The sequence below is a fragment of the Pocillopora damicornis genome, chromosome 13 (genome assembly GCF_964200805.1).
Source record: "Pocillopora damicornis chromosome 13, jaPocDami1.2, whole genome shotgun sequence".
Taxonomy (NCBI): Eukaryota; Metazoa; Cnidaria; class Anthozoa; order Scleractinia; family Pocilloporidae; genus Pocillopora; species Pocillopora damicornis.
In genome coordinates this window covers 4,828,128-4,853,247 of record NC_142682.1, presented here as the reverse complement: position 1 = coordinate 4,853,247, position 25,120 = coordinate 4,828,128, and the positions used below count along the sequence as shown (strand labels likewise).

The following is a 25,120-nucleotide window of genomic DNA, read 5'->3' as shown; positions in this document are numbered from 1 at the left end:
GCAAAGCAAAGGAAAATTAATAGACCAACGCGAAATGTCATTATCATTAAATATAATTTTAAGCAGTTACAAGTCCCACTACCTTTCAACATATTGATCGGTAGTTGTTTTTGAGGTACTTCAATGGTGCAAATCCCCCACTCAAACTTAAATTAATATCCAGGTGCGAAAACAGATAACATGCAGTCTGTGTTTGAGCCATTCATTAGTTCTCATAAACTGAGATTGATATCCAGGAGTGAAGGCAGGTTGTAGAGGAATGAGAAATGTTCAACTATTATATCAAGTTAAATTCACTTCAGATTTAATTCAGTTTTCAGCCTAGTGAGAGAGAAAGCACCAAAGGTAAGCGATGAAGTATAAAAAATAGCCCAGTAAGGTAAAGATCATTTTTCCGGTGGGAATTCGATGCAAAGAAAAAATGTCCTTCGACGCGATAAACGTGTTGGTGTATTTGTTTCTCAGACAGTTTTTGAAAAGCTTTACCTCAAATTTGTTACGGAGTCAAAGCTTCCGGACTAGGTTGTAACTTTTTTTCCTTTTACTTTCTGAATGCACGAGGTGACTGCGTTGTAAACTAACACTAATTTAACTGCGGAAATTAGCCACCCATGGTTGTGACTTCTTCAACTCACTCCTAGGATTTCCGTAGTCGTGTGGATAAGAAGCATCCAATCCCTTTATTTAATGTTGTTTCACAGTTTTCGCATTCTATGGCCTCGGTCGACAGCTTAGAATGCACCAAATGAAATTTTAGAGACTGGAATCCATAGCATTCGTTGGAAATTCGACATTGACCATAAGGGTAAATAAAAACTTTGATTGCTCTTTCCTTTGCTTGGAAAGCGGTCCCTCCTCAGCTCGTCTGTCTCTAAACTTCGGAAGGAACAATGAAAGTAGGCACCATTCATGTGAACTAATCAACTCCGAGAGATATATGAAGCCTGATAAGCAATGTATGATCATAAAAGCTTTGATTATCACGGAACCATCACTGCAGTAGGTTGAAATTATTGCTCGCTTTTTTTCAATGTTATCGTTATTTTCGCATTTTTTATTGTCACTTTCTCCAGTAAGAATGATCCGCAAAATGGCTGACGAGTGTCGGCTTAGATTTTCGTCGACTTTGCGCAACTAACCAGTCAACGCCTCGGCCAAGGTCTGTAATCCGGTAACAATCTAATAAATTGACCAGCTCCTTGAAAGAATAGCCGAACTAACAAACCAAACCAACCGAGCTTATGAAAAGACTGAATGAATAACAACTGCAAACATATGTCATTCTAAAGATCTCAGGTCTCGACATGATTATAACAAGGCCTTAAATCTCCTGTTAGAATTGGTCTTTTCCTTGAACAGATGGGGCTGGATCACGGATAGAACTGTTCGTTTTCCTATGCTAACGAAAAATTGAATATGGGAATAGAATTGGCATTATAGGGCCAAAAGAGTGAAACGATAAGTTTGAAAAGCTTATTGCCTTTTGCTATATGTAGTCCAGCTGATAGTGATGATTATTATGAATGATGATAATGAAGGCAAATTAAGTATATGTGGCGTATACACAAAACGGATTACCGCAAAAAAAGATAACAATGAAAAAAATAATGAACCAACAACAAAATAAATAAATAAATAAAAGGCAAGAAGAAATAACGATGATAGCTATCAAAAACAAAGACTGGGGATCAAATTTAGCACTTGAGTGGGGTATTTGACACAAGTTTGGCCTTGAGGGACGGAAACACGAACAAACCAATATTCAAAAGTTCCAGTGCACGCTAGTTATACTTAGCCGCACTTGACGTAACCTCCCCTACAATCAAGTAGCTTTGTGGATGTTTTTTCTATTACTCCCAGTTTCGGTTTGGCTTAAACTAACATTCCCTTAAGATTCCCTCTAAATGAGGCCAAGGGGTGCTAAAGTTGAGTGATATCATCAAGACTAATGTGCTCCATTGTTTTACCTTAGGCTTCCTCCTGTGAAGCCAGGTCCGACTGTAACCTTAGCTCCCGGAGTGATTTAGGAATGTCCTGATACCAAAATAGGACGTTTGAAAAGTAGCGTTTTATACTTGCTGTGTGCGAAGTTTCAAGAGTTCAGTATTTATCATTTGTCTTAGCAATCCCTTTAAAGTCCCCAGTTGGGCCGAAGAGGAGTGTGGCGAAGAAACATGAAAGTAGCTGGTAAGCATCAGCAGCAAGAAATTATAAACAGGTTCTATTCTCTTGTTAGCAGTCAACAGCGATAAGTTTTGAACGCGTTTAACAAACGACAACGCTGTTTCTTAAAAAGTGGACAGAAGGATTGATCCACAAGACTAAATTCATACCCAAAACTGAGACATTACTCGACATAGTTTACATAACATTACACAACGATATAAACATCCACAACAAGTACACAATCCAAATTATGAAACATACAGACAATCACAGGTAATTTACACTTAAACACAATACACAAGGCAAACGGTATAACATAGAGGTTGTTCCATGGCGCGATTGAGTTAGTTTTTGGATGAATAATAACTTTTAAAGCACATTACATGGTAATATGTTTTTACTTCATACATACTGAGATTTTTGACATTTCAATTCAAAAATTGGTAGCAAACGACTGTGAATATAAATCCTTCGACCAATCAAAGACACGAACGATAGTACTTCAAAGTGTAAATTTCGGTATCGATAACATCCAATATTTAAAGACTCCCAGAAATGCATTTGCGGGGGAGGAAGGGGTATTCTTTTTACGTATCAGGCTAGCCTATAACCAGCCTTACTTAGTTCAGAATTGTGCGAGTATTATTAGCTTTACACGCTTTACTGAAATGCTACTTCAGTGGCATTTAATACTCAGGTTCAAGCTTTATAATTATAATCATGATGATAATTATCGGTATTATTATCATTATTATATTATTATCATTATAATTATTATTGTCGTTATTATTATCGTTATTATCAATATCGTTATCATCATCATGAATGATTTTCATCACTTTCGCTTCACGTTAATTACATTATTTACGGCAATTTGCAATACCACAGTACCATAGTACAACTTGGAATATTCTGCAGTAACAATGCCACCTTTATTACCAGTGTTTTCAATACTAGCTTTACTTGCAATGGCAAGATAAGTAAATCGATAAATAAATACAGTGACGGGCAATATGCTTAACTAGAGCTCCACCCTGTCACTCGAAGCTCTTGGCATCCTGTTTTCCTGTTTGTTGTGGGTTTTTTTTTTCCAATTTTTTTGGGTGTAAATTCTAAAATACTCTTCATAGATGCACTCTTCATTGATGCAAAATCTCAGTGACACACCAAAAAGGATAATATATTTCGGTCTTAAGTCTTTCTTCACGCCTCATATTATCCTCTATTTATAGCACCAAGCATTATATTTTCTAGACTTATCTTGTGGGTCGGACGATCCATAAATACCGATATGACCTCCACAACTAGGTATACGCGTTTGCATTGGGAGGCGAAAAGTTGCATCTGCTAGCCAACCATACCTGAAGAAGAGTGATATGAAGAAAGATACATGTCATGGTCCAAGGATGTAAACTAACACGTGAAAATTGCAGAAAATATAGCAAAATACATTTAATTATGAGGTATAATAATGGATGAATAGATAGCATGAAAAAGAAAAAAAAAACAACAGACAAACAAAAGCAAAAAAAACAAAGATGAACAAATACATGAATGTGTCATGTTCATCTATTTAAACACTTCTTAGCTTCTTAAATTTTAAGAGGGTTCCAATGGTGTGATGGCTTTTGTGGCTAACGGTTAAAATTTTTAGCCATTTTACGGTTAACGGTAAGTATCATTCCATCCTTGTCACAAGAAAAGTTTTACGGTTAACATCTTTTACGACTAACGAATAAAGTTTGTCAACTTTTGACCATTTCACGGCTATCAGTTAATCCCATTAAGACCCTCCTATAAACGTAGCTAATCAGGAGTACGAACATTTAAATTCCTTAGGACAAAAATGTCGTTTTTCCAATCAACAATCAGCTGGCGTTTTGTTTACGATTCCTCAGACGGGCATCACATAGTGAGTGACAGAGCGTTCCCAACGGTGATGCCATATAATTCTAGCTTACGAAACCTGAACATTTTGCTGTTTGTGCTGTCCAAAAGAACTGAAGCACTTGAGTGCAGTCTTCTGACCCGAATTGATGCTTGGAAAGCAAATAATTCTGAGCGAGGCATTCCTATCATTTCTCACAAATAACTTTCTTCATAATTTTGCTAAGTACAGGCATTATACAACAAGCCAAGGAATTTAAAAAAAAAAAAGCGATCGGCTCAGACCAGTAGTATCTAATACCAAACTCAATATCAATATCAAATATCAACATTTTAAAACTACAGTTTCCATGGTAACCGAAATTATATTTAAAAAACGGCGGGAAAATTTCCCAATTGTGACGCGAAAGAGGTGCAAAAACTTAGGGAAGACGGACAAGTGCAAAAAATAAGAAAAACACGAGGACTTGTTTAAATTTGCGCAACCTGTGTTTAAGAAAAGGGATTCAGTCCGGATATGGTATGCTAGGATGATAAAGAACATAATGCCAACCTGGAGAAGGTTGGCTCACCAGCGACTCCAACGTAAGTAGCTTAAAAGAGGTATTGAAGGTTGAACTCTTGTCTTAATTTTTTCTTTCCGTATAAAATGTAGCAAAAGATTAAATTGTTAATCTTGACCTCGGGATTTGATTTTTCTGGATTAGTCTGCTCTGGTGTGCGTTCGCGAGCCTACTGAGTGGATCACATGCTACTCTACTCTAGGCAGTTCGAAAAAAATATTTCCTTTATGGATTAGGGCACCTTAGAGCAAAGGTATGTTGGAGACGGCAAATAAGTCGCAAGCACTAATGAATAAAGTACCACTCACGAGCACTTTTGAAGGCCAGCTTCCCAGGCAGTGTATAACTGGTTGTATGTAGCTAAGGTTGCCCCGAGCAGTGCACAGAGACGTTGGGCGTCGTAAAATGTCAAGGTATATCTGCCCACTTGGGCATGAAAAACGCCTTTCACGGCCTCGAGCTGCGTCATGGCATTCGTATCTTTGGAAAGAGATACAGTAACATAAATATTTGTTAAGATTCAAAATTGCGCCATTAATCCCCTGCTGATTTTAGCACCGCAGAGCGATTTTCGATTCTCTTCAGAATTATTCGAAAACGTCTTTTCCTACCAATCTGGTACTTCTAGCCTCAAACTATAGTGGAAAAATCTTCCTTAATGATCAAAGTTATGCTTACCAACATTACACTTATCGTCAATGAATGGCAACACAGTAACTTCAGGAAGGCACTGACACGTAATTTTACCCAACCGCTGACCTTGAATGCAATTTCCTCCATGATTACAAGTAACGCTGTCACACGTTGGCAGAAGGCGGTAAAGCATCTACAGTGAAGAATCAAAAATCCGTTTACTTCTTTGAGAAGAGGCTGCATAAGATTACAAAATTGTGCCAAAAAATTCAGTTTACTTAGATATATGTCCATTTTCCTAAAAAAAATGTGGGCATGTAACAGCTGTAAGTTTAACCCATATAAACTTTTTCATTTTCGTATTTTTACCTTCTTTTTTTTTTCAGCAAAAAGAGTAAAAAATATTCACTTACGGGTATGATCTTTCACACTCAGCTTGAATAAGTAGTATTTTGACTTGCAGATGAAGTATCCATACAATAGACCGCATTTTCTTTCGGTAGGGTTTACCAGCGTAATTACCCACGCATTGTTGGGAAAACACGAAAAAAGTTGTAAATCGTTAGCCGAGTGCGTGCTATTTGCAAACTTTTTCGAGTTGATATGGAAGAGAAAAATGAAATTTGAAGAAAACAACTTTAACCGGTTTCACCTCCTTTCTGACAAAAAGAAAAGAAATTGACTCACCTCAGTGGTTGTGCCATAGTAATCAAAATTTATGCGTGCTTGCATTCTTTCAGGTTCCATGTACCTTTCTGAGTTGCTCAACTCACACTGATAATAACTGTTGTCATCAGTGGCTCTACCAATATTAAAGGACAGACAGGCAGGGACGCCTTTCTCCATGCAAATGATCGAACTATCAAAGAAGTCCTTTACTTTTCTAACCTCTGTTACATTTCCAATCAGGGACTTGCCTTCCAGTTTGTAAAATATTCGTTCATGCATCAAATGTCGCCTGGCACCATAGACGGATGATTTCCAGATGAGCCCGATCATAAAAATGATCGACTTGATGAAAAAAAATTTGAACATTGTCGTTGAAAAGGGAAGAAGAATGTAAGCGATGTGTGTATAATTTAAGAAAATGCTCTCAGTTATCACAAAGGCCGGCCACAATTTGACATCCTTCTCACATCTTCGTATTTTGCGGTCGCCAAAAAATTAGCCTTCAAGCAAGTCAAAATGCCTACGACTATTTTTGTCTTTCCCTCTTTTAAATTTGAGGTTAGTGTGAAGCTTTCTTTTTGAATCAGCACCTGTCCCAGAAACTTACATGAACTCACAGTTAAACATCGAACGGTAATTAACACTTTAGCTTCGTCGGTTCTCTGCTGGTATTTGTATTAATTGTGAGAATGAACAGCTGCTGTTATCGAGTACTAAACTGCTGTACAGTGGTTTACTTAACATTAACACTGTCTTTAAAGTCTTTTTCAGTTTTATTACAGAGGGTCTCGATGGAGTGATAGCTTATATGTCTAATGGTTAACCCCTTTCCGTTACGATAAAATAAAATAAAAAACAAAACAAAACACTGTTAACCTTTTACGACTAACGGTCAGAATTTGTAAATTTTGACGCCTGTGGCTAGTCTTTTTTCCTTTTACGGCTAATTGTTGACACCTCTGAAACCTGATAAAAATCAGTCTAAATTAAGACAGATAAAACTATAGCAACCTCAAGTCTCTTTGCGCTCGAGATGATGATTAGAGTTCCTGTGAAAGAATAATAAGGATATTTTGAGTTAAGGCTAATTGAAAACGTAAACAAATCATCAATAGCATCATAAATTATTTATTTATTTAAGACGGATTTAGCAGTTTGTCATCGCGTTGCATCAAGTAACTATTTGAATTTGTAGTCCTAAGTTATTTCGTTTTAGCTGTCGCAATGAGTTTTCTAACGATGACTGTCTTGTCTAAGAGGACATGCTCTGTTTACTTTCTGACCTTTCTTTCGAATTAGTGTTAGGCATTGATTGGGCAAGTGAACGGTTTGAGAGTGGAAGTGAATGGTGTGAACAATTGTAATAGTGTGAAGGCCATGCAGTACACGTAAGTCACTCACTGAAGCTCCACTTTCAGTTTTGACTAACACATGTACTACTCAAAGTTCTTGGTAAGATTTAATCATAAAAAGAAACCCGAAAAAATAAAAAACATTTTTTGGTATCAAATCGTCCTTCTTGTCTCTTACCTTTCTCTATTTTGTAGCCCCAAGCATTAAATTAGACGAGTCAAGTGTCGCTTCTGTTTCCTTGGTTGAAGGGCTCATTATTTTAGAACAAGAAAACAAAATAAAACCTCAAAAATTTAAATCAAATGTAAGATTATTTGAAAATTTTTTCAAAACGAAGGATGTTGCGGAGAAAATAGAAGGTATTCCGGCTGTTAATTAAGGTAAATGAATACATAGACCAGCTTCGAACGAAACTTAAGGGGAAATTTCCATTTCGCAAGTTTAATTAAGGAACGACTTGTTCTTTGAGAAAACTCGAAACATTCTTTTGTTCAAAGAGAAACAGACAAGAAGCAAGGAAACAGGAAAACCTCAAAGCGTCGGTAGCTTTGCTAAGTGAAGAATGAAAAAACGTTGAATTGTACGAGAAAGGTTTTCTGGGTATCTTTAGTCACCAGGTACTATAAAATATGTTCGGGCTGAACAGCACCTCGACTTTTGACTATCTGGATTACTAAGACCCCGAATTTTCTGGAATATATTAAGTGGTATAAATGCTTGATTATGAATTAAGTTATGGAGCGATTTTATAAGTAATACTCAAATTAACTCGTGGTTACGCGAAGTGTCGAACCGTGTTTTTATGAGGGTTTCAATATACATATATGTCATTCATTCACTCCCTCGTTGAAACACATCCTTTACACACTCAACAACTCGCTCGCTCACTCAAAGCTAGCTGTCGTAATTACGTACTCGGCCTGGAGTCGCCCAGGTCCGAAGCCACGTTGAAATTGTAATTGGCTACAAACGATAGCGATGCTTGTATTGAACTGCAACTGGGCAAACAGAGAAGTAACTGTGAGAAGTAACTGAGGTTTCAATACTGACAACACTCCTCCCTCGTCTTCCAAGAAAAAATAAAATATTAAACCGCTATTGATTGTTAACTCAAAAATCGCACGTGCTCTATGAAGTAATCAATGTTTAAGAGTTGTTTTCTTAGATAAAAACTCGTCGTTCTGGATCTCTTAAGTAATGTGTTCGGTTCCCTATCGCTTGCGATTCTACACTTAGAGAGGTCTACTCTGGGACCTTAAGTCGCCGTAACTTTGGGCGATTTTTGCCGATTTAAGACGACTTAAGGCGATTTAAGGCGACTAAAGCGACTTAAGCTAAATCGGCAGAGAAGGCATTGAAATCTTAGGCGATTCAAGGCGACCTATGGCGACTTAAGGTAACTTAAATTGATTTTATTTGAATGAAGTGATAAACCAAAGTTAGCAACGGTCTCTCCATAAACTTTAAAAATATCTACAGAATCCCTTCCAGTAAACACAACAGTCATTTTGGTTACTTTGGTATGCTCATAAGTCACCACGGTCTAAAATATCTAGATTTAAAACCAATTTAGCCTAGGGTTAGACAGAACTACCACAACAGTTATTGTTAAATTATACAGTCAAAGCTAGTGAATAAATAGCCAGGAAAACATCATGGGTTCCATGCCCAAACATCAAAATAACCTATCAAGAATATACACAAAATAATATGAATTTTGAATTTGAGAAAAAAGACACGATTTACATAAAACTAACAATAAATTTCCACAAAATTTTCAACTATCCAGAAACTGACGAGTCACAACGAAATTCTATAAACTGATAATTAGCTCTCCCGTCTCCGCCATTTTAACTCTCCCGGTACCCTTTGCGCCGCCAACTAGTTTCCATGCTTCGAATTGAGGAGCGGGACACTTGGAGGGTTTCTCTTCCTTCAGCCCGTGTCGCAAAAATATGCCCTCACACTATCTGCTGTTACCGAACTATTTCCCTTACTTTACCTCGAATTGTTTCACTCTTAGGATTTTTCTTTAGGCGGACTACTTCTGTGGGTGTGGATTGAAAAGAAAGCAAGCTAGAATGATAATCTGCTCCACGAGGGCAAGCACATGCGTGGTGTTTTCACTAAAGCGGCGTGCACTTTACTATCGGGACAAAACTAAGTCACGTGGTCGAATACGACTGGCGGCCATGTCTGCTGTAAAAGTTTTTTCTTGGCTTAGAAGGGGCTCATAAGAATATTTAAAAAAAATACGGTTAACATTTTTACGACTATAGGTTAGAATTTGTCAATTTTGACGCCTGATGGCTAATTTTATATGCTCTTTTACGACTAACTGTTACGACCATTGAAATCTCATAAAAAGCAGTCTAATTTAAACTGATGAAATTATAGCAACACAACACTTTTTGCGACGAGATGATGGTTAGAGTTTCTGTAAAGGTCGGCACACGCGAGGGGACTAGGCCCTGCCACAAGTCCCGGCCACAAGTCGCGGGGACAAGTCCCATCGTGTGAACTGGCCGTTTTTGCCACAAAGTCCCTAGTCGCAGGGCCTAAAATTTGGTCCCTACGACTAGTCCCACGAGTTCAAACTGGTTTGAAAAAGTCCCTGTGACTTTTTCTTCAAAACACTTCATGTGGACTGTTCGTGGGACAAATCCTTGCGACCAAATTAAAATAAACCAAATTAAAATAAACCAATCACAGATCGGTATCACAAGCTCCCACAATTCCTTACGAACTCTGTTTCAAGATGGCGGATCACGAGGAACACGATGCTTGGAACGTTTTTTCCACCAGAATGCTTTTCGACTTTTACAGTTTCTGTCTTGGCCACATCTAATCGGTAACAAAGGATTATTTTATGCTCAATTCTAAACTGAATCAGAAACAATTCAAGCACTGAATAATTTCGCTGAACAATCTGCGGTTTGCTCTAAGCTTATTTATTTCAATGCTACACTGCTGTTTTAATAATTTTTTTGTCTTAAGAAAGCTGCAGAGTGGAAGAATGATACCACTAGAACCCCGGTTTTTGCTACTTTTCACGCAATTGGTCCCTGCGTGTAAAAACTACCAGGGACTAGTCTCTGCGACCAGTCCCTTCGTGCAAACTCTTCTGGGGTCTAGATGCAGGCAGATGCTGGGACTAGTCCCCTTGTGTGTGTCGACTTTTAAGGTGGCTTTTAGGTGGCTTTTGTGGTCGCGTCGCATTATCGCCTTCAAATCATATTTTTGCTCTTACAAGCATGTCTTTAAAGAATTTTCCATTGTTGTAAGAAATGATGAGAGGTGTTGTAAAAATTGTTTTCTGCAAGGGCTGATTGTCTATCAGACTACGATGTTCCATCAATATTTGTTTTAAATTTTTAACTGCCGGGCGAAATTGCGCGATAGGATGGAGTAGTGATTACAATAGATCTGTGTATTTTTTATTTAAACTTAACTTTGGAAGATCTTAGCTGGTAGCTTACGCTCACGGATTGTCATTTGAAGGATATAGAGTGCGGCAACTATCAACTTGTATTTGCGTCAGCAGAGAACGTTTTGATGAAGCCATTTGTTCCCCTGATGCAAAAACAGCCACACCATTTCATCAGAGTATGCTACTTTGCATCAAACAAATTGTGGCGGGTTAATCTTTGAGTGCAGTTATTTGATGCTTCAAAGTATTGTTTACGATCAAATGGAAGAAAAAAAAGACAGATTTTTATTTTAGTCTCTCTCCTGTGGAAAATATAGAGTGCAGCAAACAAAGCGGAGGAGGTTTTGTCAAAGCCATTTCCTTCCTGGCTTAAAAAACAACTGCCTTACCGTTTCACTCATCGGCCTTACAGGCATTTAATTTTGTTGGAAGACAGTGCTTCCGGTTTTTAATTGAAACTATAACAACCACTAGTCCTTTCTGTGCACGAAATGATGATTAGAGTTTCTGTAGAAGAATAATAAAGATCTTTTGAGTTGAGGTTACTTGAAAAACGTAAATAAACCGCCAATAGTATCATGAAGTATTTATTAAGTTAAGAAAGAATTAGTAATTTGTCCATACATTGCATTAAGTCACTATTTGAATTAATTTTGTAGTCCTAAGTTATTCGGTTTAAGCTATCGTAATGAGTTTACGAAGATACTCTGTATTTTATTTGTCTATTTAATATTTGAAACCCTCGTATATTCAACTGCATCTGGACTATGGTCCATAGAATAGCTTTTGATACATGGATATGTTACACAAGACGAGAACCTGTATCCCTTGGCTAAAAAGGTTGCAAAATTAAGTTCAGTGTATTGAGTACTTATTCTTATTTAAAGTCAAGCTAAAATTGGTCCATCAGTTTTACAGTTGCTCTGTTTTACCATCTAAATAAGAAATTAAAAACAAAGGAAAATATTTTATATGATATAGGATATCATATCTCGGTCTTAAGTCGTTCTTCACGGCCCATATCTTCCTCTATTTATAACACCAAGCATTAGATGTTTTGGAATTATCTTGAGGAGTGGGCGATCCAATAATACCGATACGACCTCCACAACTAGGTTTGCTCGTTCGCATTGGGTAGCGAAGAGTGGCATCAGCTAGCCAACCGTACCTAAAGGATATAAGTAGACTAGGAGTTGACAGTACGAGATCACTTAGTGATAGACTTTTCATATTATGGAGATTATTTAACAAAATCATCTTATGGAATTATTTCATGGAATCATTTGATAATATCATTTTACAATATCAAAGCATTGGAATACTATAGGAGACTTCTGATATGATCTCACAGCAATTTTCCATTTTGATACTCTCTGAAACGCAGGAAATCTATGATGTAATACAACAGGGACTTTCCCGAGGATATCATTCTTAAGATTATCATGTGATAGAAGAGGGGATTGTATTTAAAGATTTTGGGCTACTTTTTGAATTAAATTTACCTAGATAGTTTAGATACCTCCACCAACCAACAGTCAGTCTCTTGGACTGTGCTTATGACACTTGTGATTTCGCCACAGCTGCGGCGTAACACTGTGGTTTTTCTTATTTTTAATGGCCGTATGCATAGCTTGTTATATTATTGTCATGGATGTAGGGTTTATCATCAAAGCAGGATGCTGATTCCTTGTTGATCTCAAACTCCAAGTTGATGATTGTTGTTCTTGATGGTTTTCATTTACGATGTACTCGTTTGTTGTTGAATGATACATTTTTTAGGCCTTCATGTTTGACGTCTTTATGACTTTTTTTTTTCATCCCTTTAGCTGTTCTTTCACTTTTGTCGTTACCTTTTTTATGGGAGTACATTTTTTATCTTAATCTGACGAATTGATCATGAGTAATTGCCATACTAGAAGTCTCATCTTTGAGCTTCCCTATAACTTTTTTTGTTTGTTTTATCAGAATATGGATAATTTTCAGGATAGTCACTATTGTCAAATTTATCCTTATCATTCCAAAAATCCTGATAAACATCCTCAGTTTCAATTTCATATGTCAGCGAGTCTGTGTCTCTACAGAATAGTTTTGCGTTATCAAAAAATTATACATTTTGAATGAGGCCACCACGAAAACAACGTCATGTTTGAGTAAAGACGACAACGGCGTCGGGTACGTTACTTACGAAGAAAAAATCTTTTGATTTTATCTGAGTTGATCAGATTTGTAATATAAACAAATTATGATATTTCAGAACTCCCCAGATATCACGATATTTCCTATAAAAATAGAGATTGCTCTATGATAATATAAGATATTTCTTTCCCCTTTCTTGAAAATTGGAATCACTCTGTCTAATTTTCATTTATCCGGAAAACGATTGGAGACAATAGTGGTAGTAAAAATGTGTGTCAGTGACAACGAAAAAGCTGGTGCTTCTGTTATTTTGACAAAAAAAAAATTAACCGTTTTTAGTAAATTTTAGTACTGTGCGACATGTTATATGTACAAGGCTTACAAGGCTAAAAAGACTGCTAAAAATCTTCCTTAAAAGGTTCTTTAGCTTGCCAGCTACCCCATTATAACTAGCTTAAAAATGGTATTGCAGATTGAATTGTTCTCTTAAGGAATATAGCAAAAGATGAAAGTGTTAATCTGACCTCAGGATCTGATTTTTCTGGATTAGCCAGCTCTAGTGTGCGTTTGCCAATATGCTGAGTGGATAACATGCTACCTTACTCTAAGCAGTTCGAAAAAAATTACTTCCTTTATAGATCTGGACACCTTAGAGCAAAGGTATGATGGAGACGACAAGTAAGTCGCAAACACAGCGGAATAAAGTACTACTTACGCGCATTTTTGGAGGCCAGCTTCCCAGGCAGTGTATAACTGGTCGTGTGTAGCCAAGGTTGCCCCGAGCAGTGCACAGAGACGTTGGGCGTCGTAAAATGTCAAGGTATATCTGCCCACTTGGACATGAAAAACGCCTTTCACGGCCTCGAGCTGCGTCATGGCATTCGTATCTTTGGAAAGAGATACAGTAACATAAATTTTTGTTAGGATTCAAAATTGCGCCATTAATTCTCTGCCAATTTTAGCACCGCACACCAATTTTCGATTCTCTTCAGAATTATTCGAAAAAGTCTTTTCCTACTAATCTGGTACTTCTAGCCTCAAACTATAGTGGAAAAATCTTCCTTAATGATCAAAGTTATGCTTACCAACATTACACTTATCGTCAATGAATGGCAACACAGTAACTTCAGGAAGGCATTGACACGTAATTTTACCCAACCGCTGACCTTGAATGCAATTTCCTCCATGATTACAAGCTATAAGGTCACATGTTGGCAGAAGGCTGTAAAGCATCTACAGAAAAGAAATAATGACGTTTCCGTTTACCTCTTCGAGAATAGGCCGTTCAAGATCCCAAAATTGTGCAAAAAAAGATTTTCAGGTCAAATGTGAATTTTCCTAAAAAAATTGTTGTCATGTAACAGCTGTAAGTTTAACCCTTTTAAGCTTTTTCATTTTCATGTTTTCACTTTGCTCTATTTGGCAAAATAATTTAAAAAAAAAAAATCCCTCGCGCGTGGTGTCCGCATTACCCTCTACACTTAGCTGGAATAAGTAGTATTTTGACTCGTAGATGAAACATTTATACATCAGCCGAGCGTAAGTTCTTTGCAAACTTTTTCGAGTTTTTATCGAGAGGAAAAACGAAATTGAAGAAAACAACTTCATCCAGTTACACCCTCTTTTTAATACAATGAAAATAACTTAACTTACCACGGTAGTTATGCCATAGTAATCAAAATTTATCCGTTCTTGCATTCTTTCAGGTTCCATGTACCTTTCGGAGTTGTTTAACTCACACACATAGTCGCCGTCGTCATCAGTGACTCTACCGATATTAAAGGACAAACAGGCAGGGACGCCTTTCTCCATGCAAACGAACGCACAGTCAAAGAAGTCCCTCGCTTTTCTAACCTCTGTTACATTTCCAATCAGGGCCTTGCCTTCCAGTTTGTAATAACTTCTTTCATGCATCAAATGTCGCTTGGCACCATGGACGGACGATTTCCAGATGAGCTCGGTCATAAAAATGATCGACTTGATGAAAAAATATTTTGACATTGTCGTTGCCACGGGAAGAAAAATGTAAGCGATGTGTGTATAATTTTAGAAAATGCTCTCAGTTATCACGAAGGTCGGCCACAATTTGACATCCTTCTCGCATCTTTGTCACAGGATCTTTAACTTTAACTTCCTGTAATGGAGGGTTAGAAAGTTATATATCTTGATTCCGTATTTTGCGGTCGCCAAAAAATTAGTCTTCAAACAACTCAAGATGCCCACGATCGTGTTTTTCTTTCTTTGGTTTTTTCTTGTTTTTTTTTGTTTTTTTTTTTAATTATTTTTTGTTAAGGTCGGCGTGAAGCTTTCTTTGTCGCTTTCGTTTTGAATTAGCAACTGTCTTAGAAACTTAAACCCACACATAACCAGCGAAAAACAATTACACTATAGCTTTTTCGGTTCTCCATGCATTGTTTAAACTACATCCGCTGGTTTTTTTATTAATCGTGTGAATGAACAGCTGCTGTTATCGATTGATACTCTGCCATACAGTAGTTTATTAAACATTAATAATTGTCTTTAGCGTCGTCTTTTTCAGTTTCATTACAGAGGGTCTCGATGGAGTGATAGCTTTCATTGCTAACGGTTAACCCCTTTCGGTTACGACAAAAAAAATATACGGTTAACTTTTTCACGACTAACGGCTATGATTTGTCAGTTTCGACGCCTGATGGCTAATTTTTTTCCCTTTTACGGCTAATTACTGACACCACTGAAACCTCATAAAAAAATCAGACTCATTTAAGACAGATGAAACTATAGCAACCTCAAGTCTTTATGCGCACGAGATTAGAGATTCTTTAAAAGAATAACACAGATATTTTGAGTTGAGGCTACTTTAAAACGTAAATAAAGTCGATTGAATACGCAAGCTGTACCTCTGGTATTTTCTGAGCCTCCTAAGATCCTACAAGCTAGAGGTACGAAGAAAGCGATTCAAAGGAGTGTAAGGCTAAAGAAATAAACAAGTAGGAACGTATTCTGGAAAAAAAAATGACTCAAAGGAGTGTAAGACTAATTTGGTGTGCAGAAAAAGTAAAATGTGAAGCAAACCGGTAGTATTTTTTAAGCCTCCCGAGATCCTCCTGCTAGAGGTACAAGACAATAGAAATCTCATCTAGGGGATCTTTCTAACTAGTAGCACTATAACAAAGGCATTATAGCGGCGATATTATTCATAGATTTTGTTTACCTTTGCAAGCGTAGGTCTTAAGCTAAGTGTTAAGCGGCTACAGTGTTAAGCTAAAACTATGCTATAAAACAAGAAACTTAAGATCGACGAGGGTGAAGGAAACAGCCAGACAAAACTGAGAGAAATTGCTTTGATTTAAACTTAACAATGTATTCTTTACACGTAAACCATGTAATAAATGTTCAAGTCGGGTTTAATCTCGTCGCTTGATTGTTGGTAAAACTGGAATAGTCCGCCGATTTGGAATAGCCGACAATTTCCGAAAAAAATCGTCATTACTGCTCCTCAGGCGTACCTCTTGCCGGTAGGATTTAGGCACAACCTTGCCTAAAGTCAATGTTATTTTGCAAAACTCCGTTCGCCAACCAAAGAAGTTCCTGATCGGTTCGGTTAAGCTCCAGCTGTCAACCACAAGCCAAATTTATCATTTGAGCGTCATTCTGACATTTCGCTCTCGCAAGAGAAAGAGAAAGATGGCAAGTTATTAGTTTCGATTCCGCTCTTTAGGAGACACTTAAGTGTCTTTCGGAAATTGATATGTCTCGCGTCTCGCGCATTAAAATCGGAACAAAAAGGAAAAATTTCTACACTGGTTTCTGGAAATTTTGGAAAACCCTGATACTTTAGGTGTCGGTTCTTATGAAAGATATTAGGACGGGAAACCTTCGAGCGGAGTTGTCGTTTGTCTGCTTCAACTTATTCTTTATGATCAAATGGATTAAACATCATCGATCGGATTAACGGCAGCTAACGCACATGAACGTTTTAGCGAAGCTATTTCCTAGATGCAAAAACAGCCACACCGTTTCACCAGAGTGTGCAGGTTTGCATCAAACAAATTGAGGCGGGTAAACCTTTAAGTGCAGTTGTTTGCTACTTCAAAGTATCTTTTACGATCAAATGGAAGAAAAAGGAAGAATTGTCAAATAGATTAACGGAGGCTATACTTACGGATTTTCCTTTGGAAAATATAGAGTGCAACAAATATCAGCTCATATTTGTGATCGCGGAGGAGGTTCTGTCGCAGCCATTTCCTTTCCGGCTAAAAAAACAACTGCCTTATCGTTTCACTCATCGGCTCTACATGTATTTGTTTTTGTCGGAAGACAGGGCCTCCGGTTTCTAGTTGAAACTATAAATACCTCAAGTCCTTTTTGCGCACGAGATGATGGTTAGAGTTTCTGTTAAAGAATATTAAAGATATTTTGAGTTGAGGCTACTTGAAAAACGTAAATGAACTACTAATAGTGTCTGAAGTATTTATTTAGTTAAGAAGGAATTAGCAATTTGTCCATACATTGCATTAAGTAACTATTTGAATTTGTAGTCCTAAGTTATTTGGTTTAAGCTATCGCAATTAGTTTTTTTTTTTTTTTTTTTAAGTATGACTGTCTTTTCTAAGAGGAAGTGCTTTTTTTACCCTCTAATTAGGCCTTTTTCGTTACGTTACAAAGGTTTCCATTATGGCAAGATACTCTGTGTTTTATTTGTCTATCTAATACTTGAAACCCTGGAATATTCAACTGCATCTGCAAATGAAAGGAGCCGCCATAAAAAAAAAAAAAAAAAAAACGGAAGCGCAATTTTCTTTTAGTTCGTGGCCTAATTTTGACCCACCTGCTCTTCTATATAATCTTCAAATTGCTTTTGATGCAAGAATATGTTGCACAAGACAAGAACCTGTATCCCATGATTTAAAAGGTTGCAAAATCAAGTCCAGTGTATTGAAAATCAAGCTAAAATTGTTCCATTAGTTTCACATTTGCTCTGTTTTACCACCCAAATAGGAAATTGAAGAAAAAGAAAAAGGCGAAAAAATTTCATACGATGTAAGATGTCATATCTCGGTCTTAGGTCGTTCTTCACGCCCCTCATCTTCCTCTATTTATAACACCAAGCGTTATACGTTTTGGACTTATTATGTTGAGGAGTAGACGATCCAATAATACCGGTAAGACTTCCACAATTAGGTTGGACCGTTTGCATTGGGTAGCGAAGAGTGGCATCAGCTAGCCAACCGTACCTGAAGAAGACTAAACTCACCATTTCGCCCATGTTCTCAAAGCTAGCTGTCTTAATTACGTACTCGGCCCGGAGTCGCCCAGGTCCGAAGCCACATTAAACTAGTAATTGGGTATAAATGATAGCGATGCTTGTATTGAACTGCAACTGAGCGGACACAGAGACAACACTGTATTTTTGACAAGGTTGGTCGACTTTTCTCAAGCTTTGCAGATCATTAACTGAGGTTTAAAAAATAATAACACTCCTCCTACGTCTTCTTAGTAGAAAGGGATTATTAAACCTCTATTGATTGTTCACTCAACTGTCGCGTGAATAAAAATCGCACGTGCTTTATGAAGTAATCTATATTCAAGATTCTCTCTCGTCCTTCTAGATTTTTAGATCGGCGTGCGTGGACTTACTGGATCGCGAAAACGTAGACGACTTCTTACTGCATTTAAACAACCAGCAGCCTTCCATCCGCTTCACCATGGAGACAGAGAAAGACAACAAACTCGCCTTCCTGGACACCGCAGTTTTAAGAGAACCTGACGGCCGCCTCTCCACCAGCGTATACAGGAAGCCCACGCACACCGATCAGTAATTAGCGTATGATTCACACCACCCTCAATCAGTAAAACGCGGTATTTTTAAGTGCCTTTACGAGCGCGCCAAACGCCTCGTAACAAAACCCTCCGTTATCTCTGAGGAGAAAAAACATCTGTCATCTGTTCTGGTTTCTAATGGTTATCCTTTTTCTTTCTTGCAGAAACTTACCAAGACCGGAAAACCAAACAACAGTGCCGAGCTCGCCAACGAGTTTAAAGCTACTGCGGTTTTACCTTATGCTAAAGGTCTATCCGAACAGCTTCGCCGCTGCCTACAACAACAAGGCGTACGCGCTGTTTTCAAGTCGGAGACTACGCTAAGATCTCAGTTTGACCCGGCAAAACAAGATGGTGTAGTTTACAGGATTCCCTGTGAATGCGGTAAGGTGTACATTGCAGAGACTGGAAGACCTATGCAAGACAGAATTTAGGAGCACGATCGAGGCATTCGACTCGCCCGTACCGAGACCTCCGCCGTTTCAGAACATGCAGTCGAAACGTCGCGATCTACATCACACGTGACTACATCGTGAGACAAACGACAAACTTAGCTTTTTATAGATTTCTTTAATATTTCAAGTGACGTGATTAGTTCCCTATCACTTACTAGTTAACAGTTGATCAACCGCCCCTTATGTAAGGAAGTTACAGAGAATGGTCCAACTTCCCAATTAAATTTTTTTCTTTATAAATGAGGTATAGCAAAATATAAGCCTGTAAATCTACCTCAGTGTCTGTAACCTGTCCTATCTGCAAAATGTCTTTCCTTTATGGCTCAAGACACATAGAGTGAAAGTATGACAGAGAAAGTATGTAGCAATAATGCAAAAAATAAATAAATAAATAAATAAATAAATAATTATAATAATAAAAACAACAATGGAAGAATGAAGTAGTACGTACCTGCATCTTTGAAGGCCAGCTGCCCAAGCAGTGTATAATTGATGGTATGTAGCTAAGGTTGCCTCAAGCAGTGCACAGAGATGTTGGATGAAAGGAGCCGCCAGAAAAAGGCTGAGAGTGGAAAGCGCTCTTTTCTTTTAAATTCGTGGCTGATTTTTAACCACCTGCTCTTCTGTAATTATTAATTTACCACAGAATAGCTTTTGATGCATGGATATGATACGCAAGACGAGAGCCTGTATGCCCACTTAGCTTAGAGGGTTAAAAAATTAACTTCAGTATATTGACTACCTATTTTTATTGAAAATCAAACTAAAATGGTCCCATTTTTCATATTTGCTCTTTTTTTCCACCCAAAAAAAAATTTGAAAAAAATAATAAAAAAAAGAAATATTTTCTATTTTTTGAAAAATAGAAGAAAATAACAGAAGACGAAATTGGAAGTGAACGATGTGAACAGTTGTAATAACGTGAAGGGTAGTATAATAAAGTTTCTTACTGAAAAAAAAAAATGGTATCAAATCGTCCTACTCGTTTGTTATCTTTCTCTATTTATAACACCAAGTATTATATCTGTGCCATTTAGTTTGAGGATGGGAACTTCCACAAATGCCAATATTATTTCCACAACCAGGTAACCTTGTTTGTATTGAGCAGTGGCATCAGCTAGCCAACCGTACCTGAAGAAGAAACGAGTGACTAAAAATGAATTGATATAAACTAGCACAAGAAAGATGCAGCGACTAACAACTGGAAAATAGATTGGGATGATTGAGTAGATAGATAAGGAAATGGATAAATTTGAAAAAAAGTGGAAAAAATGAATAAATAAAATGATCTGTTGATCGATTTGATGTATTTTATAGGTCCTAAAATTTACAGGAAATAAGACCGAATTATACTCGTACTGAATATGAGCGTCGCCATTAACGTTTTGCTGTGAAAAATTATTGTTCATCCATCCAGTTAACAATTAGAACGACACGATTTCACCAGAAGATGACCGACAAATGAATGCACGAAAGGGTATGTCATCTGACAGCCGTGGCACCAAAACAACTGCGTACTTTGACAAATTGGACTAGTCAAGTGCCGCTTCTGTTTCCTTAGTAGAATGGCTTATTATCTTAGAACAAGAAATCAGAATAGAATCTCAAAAATTCGAATAAGATGTTAGATGGTTTGAAAAAAGTTCGAAAACGATGGACGAGGTGAGGAAAATAGAAGGTATTCCGGCTGTTAATTAAGGTAAATGAATACATAGACCAGCTTCGAACCAGTCTTGAGGGAAAATGTCTATTTTACAAGTATAATTAAGAAACGACTTGTTCTTTGAGAAAACTTGAAACATTCTTTACTTCAAACATAAACAGCCTAGAAGCAAAGAAACAGAATGAAACATAAATGAAAACAATAATAGAAGAATAAAATAGTACGTACGTGCATTTTTGAAGGCCAGCTTCCCAAGCAGTGTACAACTGATCGTATGTAGCTAAGGTTGCCCCGAGCAATGCACAAAGACGTTGGGCATCATGAAAGGTCAAGGTATATCTGCCCACACTGGCATGAAATACTCCTTCCACGTATCCATATTGTTCCATGGCATTTGTATCTATAAAAAAGTAAGAATAAAGACCATTACATTTTATTTTTTTATAAAATAATATTATTGGCTTTTTGGCGAAATAAAAAATTAATGTAAATGAACTCCGCGGAAGAATTCCATTTTTTTTTTTTTTTTTTGCTTTTTTTCTTTCTTTCATTTTCTCTTATTCAGTCTTGGTTTTGTTTGCTTGTTTTGTCTGTGTTTCCTTTTTTATGCGAAAAGGGTTTTACTATTGTTAAAGTTTTTCCTCCAATGGCTAATCGTGGGGAAAAAAATTATAGATTTTTAAAAGAAAGCTCGATCTCGTCATCAGTATGACTTCTTAACTCTCTACCGTGTAAATGACTGTAAGTATGAAAATCATAGATTTTAACTGCGGACAAAGAAACGAATAAAAAAGCGATCTTCGCAGTAACACTGTTAGCTCAGTTGGTACAGCACTGCACCGGTATCACAGAGGAAATAGGTTCAAATTCCGTACTGGTTGAAGAGCTTCAGCGGTGTTTATTACTGCAAAGAGCGCTTTCATATTCGTCTCCACCGTATGTCCCGGCCCTTCTGATTTAGACACCACAAATTAAAAGTTTAAGAATTATGAATGAATTACGAACATTCATAACTGAAAAAAAAAAAAAAAAACGCTCAACATCGTGTTCACCATGACGTCTTTACTCTCCACCTCGTGCCATGAACTCTCTGCTTTAAAACAACACAAATTTAGTTCATGGTGAAAACAAACTTTCAATCCTTACCAGAATTCATCAGCGTCTTTTTATTTTTGTTGCTGTTGCTGTTTTTCCAGTCTAGTACTAAAATTCTTCCTTTATTATCAAAGTCATGCTTACCAATATTACACTTATCGTCAATAAATGGCAGCATGTTAACTTCAGGAAGGCAATGACAGGTTCTTTGACCAAACAGCCGATCTTGAGTGCAAGTCCCTCCATGCTTACACGGATTCCTGTTACACGTTGGTAGGAGGGCGAAAAGCATCTACATGGAAGAAAAAATGAAATTTCCGTTTCCTTCTAACCGGAGAATTTCACAAGACATACGTGATGCATTTGTATTTTCCATGTGAATCGTCTCTCGTATTGTGGTGGTGCAGCACCTGCCACGCTTTAAGCTACTGAAATCTGCCAAAAGCTTTTGATCGGCGCGAAATATTTTCATGTTATAACCCACATTTTTGAGCAAGAATAGAAACAAGGCAATGGATTAATGCTGTTATTGTAAGTAGTGTTTGCATTGCACTCTTTAATGTGCACTTTTTCCTTGACAATGAGCTTGAAAGAATGAATACTTTGAAAAGCGGATGCAAATGAAAAATATGCTCATACGGGAGCAGCAATTCATTTATTTGCAATTGACATTGAAAAGGTTTCCTCTTGAGGCAGCAGAACACAGGGTATGTTATTTTCAACATAGCTACTGACAATGTTTTGAAAGGACAGGCTAAACATTTAAAGAAATGCAACATATTAGATGCAAAGATAAAGAAATAAGTAGTTAAGAATGGATTAATCATAACCATTACAAACTCCTCAATTCCTATTGGGGCAGCTTCATTTTTCACTAATCGTTCTGTAAAGTTGAAATCGGACAGTGTAATTGGACAGTTGGCTGTAATCGGACACCTGTAATCGGAGAGTTGAAGCATCTAACCACTCTAAATCCATTCAGTCAATCCACCATTCACAGAAATGATCACAATAACCATAGCAACAAACACTTATCGAAAGAAAAACAAGGAAATTTCGAAGATGGAGGAACTTTTAACAAAGACATTGTCCCACTGAGGAAATTTCTTCTGGGTCTATTTGTTTTTTCGGAAATTGTAATAGATATGATTCATTGGTAACAGGACTTCTTGTCGTCCAATTCAGCCTGTGATCATGTTCGTTATTAACAAATCGGACACCCGCTTCGCGCTCGTCCGATTTTGTTGATCACTCTTACAATTACAGACAGAATTGGACTCAAGTCGGTCCTATTACCACAATTAATCTTCAAACACAGACGGAAGCTATAAACCAATTTGCGATAGCAAAAAAGGGAAAAAATTACAGTCTCTTTCCAATTTGCCTCTAATTGTGAGTTTGTTTCGTATTTATTGAAAAACTTCGGCCAATGTAAAATTATAGATAATACTAAGATTTTATTGATTAACTGGCTTACTATTATTAATTTACGACTACTGTTCTAATTGCATCTGGAGATTGCCTTAAATTAGTCCGTATGAATCTTTTAACATAACATAACAACTTTATTGAAGTGTCGATGTCTTATAAAAGCTAATTGGGGACATTAAAATAATAGGAAAAAATATAAAATTTTAAATCTTCCCCTTATTAAAATCTTTGTTGTCGAAGAAGAAAATATAAATCTGCAGAACAACTGAACTCAGCACAGTAACTTCACCTAGTTTCACCTTCCTTTCGAATTCAATAAAAAAAAAAGATTAACTTACCTCAGTAATTGTGCCATAATAATCAAAACTTATCCTTTCCTGCATTCTTTCAGGTTCCATGTACCTTTCTGAGTTGCTTAACTCACACACATAGTAACTGTTGTCATCACTGACTCTACTGATATTAAAGGACAGGCAGGCAGGGATGCCTTTTTCCATGCAAACGAACGAACAATCAAAGAAGTCCCTTACTTTTCTAATCTCCGTTACGTTTCCCATCAGGGACTTGCCTTCCAGTTTGTAATGTGTTCTTTCATGCATCAGTTTTTGCCTGACACCAAGGACTGACGATATTTGGATGAACCCGGTCATAAAGATGATGGATTTGATGAATAGATAGTTCAGCATTGTCGTTGCGAAGTGAATAAACATGTAAACAATGAGTGTTTAATTTCAAATAATGACCTCAGTCTTCATATAAAGACCGTCTTGAACTGTAAATTTCTTGATTCCTTACTTTGAGGTTGTTAACACATCAAACAAGTGAAGATGCTGATGTCCGTCATGTTTGTCGAGGCTACCCTGAAGCTTACTTTTAAGATTAACATCTGTTACAGGAGCTTAAATAAACCCACAAATAGCCAAAAAAAAATTAATAATTCAGCCTTCTTGGTTATCCATATATTTTACAACTATGTTTCAGCTGTTTTTCTGCATTAGTTGATTTCCTTTTTCATGAATGCTTTGTGTTTTTATATTGACAGTTTTCTTTGTGACATGAAACCAATAACAACCTCAAGTCTAAAAATGATATTTGTCCAAATAACTGTTTTGAATAAGTCATTATTAACAATTTGTCAGTTAGTGGCTTCAGGGAAGAATTCTTTCATTTTCGTTTACTTCATTTTCTTTAGTTTGCCTTATTAGTATAGGGTTTAACTTCTTGACGGTTCCTTTATAAGATAATGGGAACTTCAATTCCTTTTCTTTTCTACTTTTTTCGCTTTTTTATTTTACTCTTACAAATTAATTTCTAACATATTGGTATTGTGTATTTATGGCTCCGAGGCCTTAAACCAAAACCTAATCATGGTGTATCGGTTAGCTTTTTGCAATTTATTGTATTTTACAAAATGTCCAGACAAATGCGCACGCCGTGATTGGTGAGAACGAGTTCATTATTTAACAGAGAAGCCTTGACTGTGCTCTGTTCTGTTATAAAGCACGCAGGAAGCGGCTAGAGCACGAAAGAAGTGTAAGGAGAATATAGCCGCTTCCTGCGTGCTTTATAACAGAACAGAGCACAGTCAAGGCTTCTCTATTTGTTTTATTAAATAATCCGTTAAACTCCCCAAGCATTACTTTCAATTTTGAAAACAAACTTTATTTCCAGAGCGAACAACAGTGTCGTCAACATGCTCTATACTCTCATAAAGCACGCTACAATAAGCCAATCAGAATCCCTGCTAGAATGGTTCAAATAATCTGATTGGCTGCACATGACTAAAGCTGTCAAAAGTGTCAAACCACCAAAGTTCAAAACCATCAAAGTTCACATT

General features: G+C 37.0%; 3 protein-coding genes and 1 pseudogene across 3 annotated transcripts; 1 reads left to right on the top strand and 3 right to left on the bottom strand.

The window, feature by feature from the left end:
• Positions 1-2,963: 2,963 nt before the first annotated feature.
• Positions 2,964-6,576, bottom strand: LOC149035084 (uncharacterized). Its single transcript, XM_089191983.1, has 4 exons — positions 5,937-6,576; positions 5,295-5,442; positions 4,925-5,096; positions 2,964-3,527 (listed from the first exon to the last, which is right to left on the bottom strand). The coding sequence occupies exons 1-4, from the start codon at positions 6,282-6,284 to the stop codon at positions 3,389-3,391; spliced, it is 807 nt and encodes a 268-aa protein (XP_089048109.1). The 5' UTR covers positions 6,285-6,576; the 3' UTR covers positions 2,964-3,388.
• A 4,697-nt stretch (positions 6,577-11,273) lies between these two features.
• LOC149035083 (uncharacterized) lies at positions 11,274-15,080 on the bottom strand. The gene is made up of 4 exons (XM_089191246.1): positions 14,491-15,080; positions 13,923-14,070; positions 13,553-13,724; positions 11,274-11,869 (listed from the first exon to the last, which is right to left on the bottom strand). The coding sequence occupies exons 1-4, from the start codon at positions 14,836-14,838 to the stop codon at positions 11,731-11,733; spliced, it is 807 nt and encodes a 268-aa protein (XP_089047372.1). The 5' UTR covers positions 14,839-15,080; the 3' UTR covers positions 11,274-11,730.
• Positions 15,081-17,361: 2,281 nt separating this feature from the next.
• LOC149035081 (uncharacterized) lies at positions 17,362-23,969 on the bottom strand. Its single transcript, XM_089192470.1, has 4 exons — positions 23,622-23,969; positions 21,997-22,144; positions 20,986-21,157; positions 17,362-18,053 (listed from the first exon to the last, which is right to left on the bottom strand). The coding sequence occupies exons 1-4, from the start codon at positions 23,967-23,969 to the stop codon at positions 17,912-17,914; spliced, it is 810 nt and encodes a 269-aa protein (XP_089048596.1). The 3' UTR covers positions 17,362-17,911.
• Positions 18,462-19,175, top strand: LOC149035082 (uncharacterized; annotated as a pseudogene).
• Positions 23,970-25,120: the final 1,151 nt, after the last annotated feature.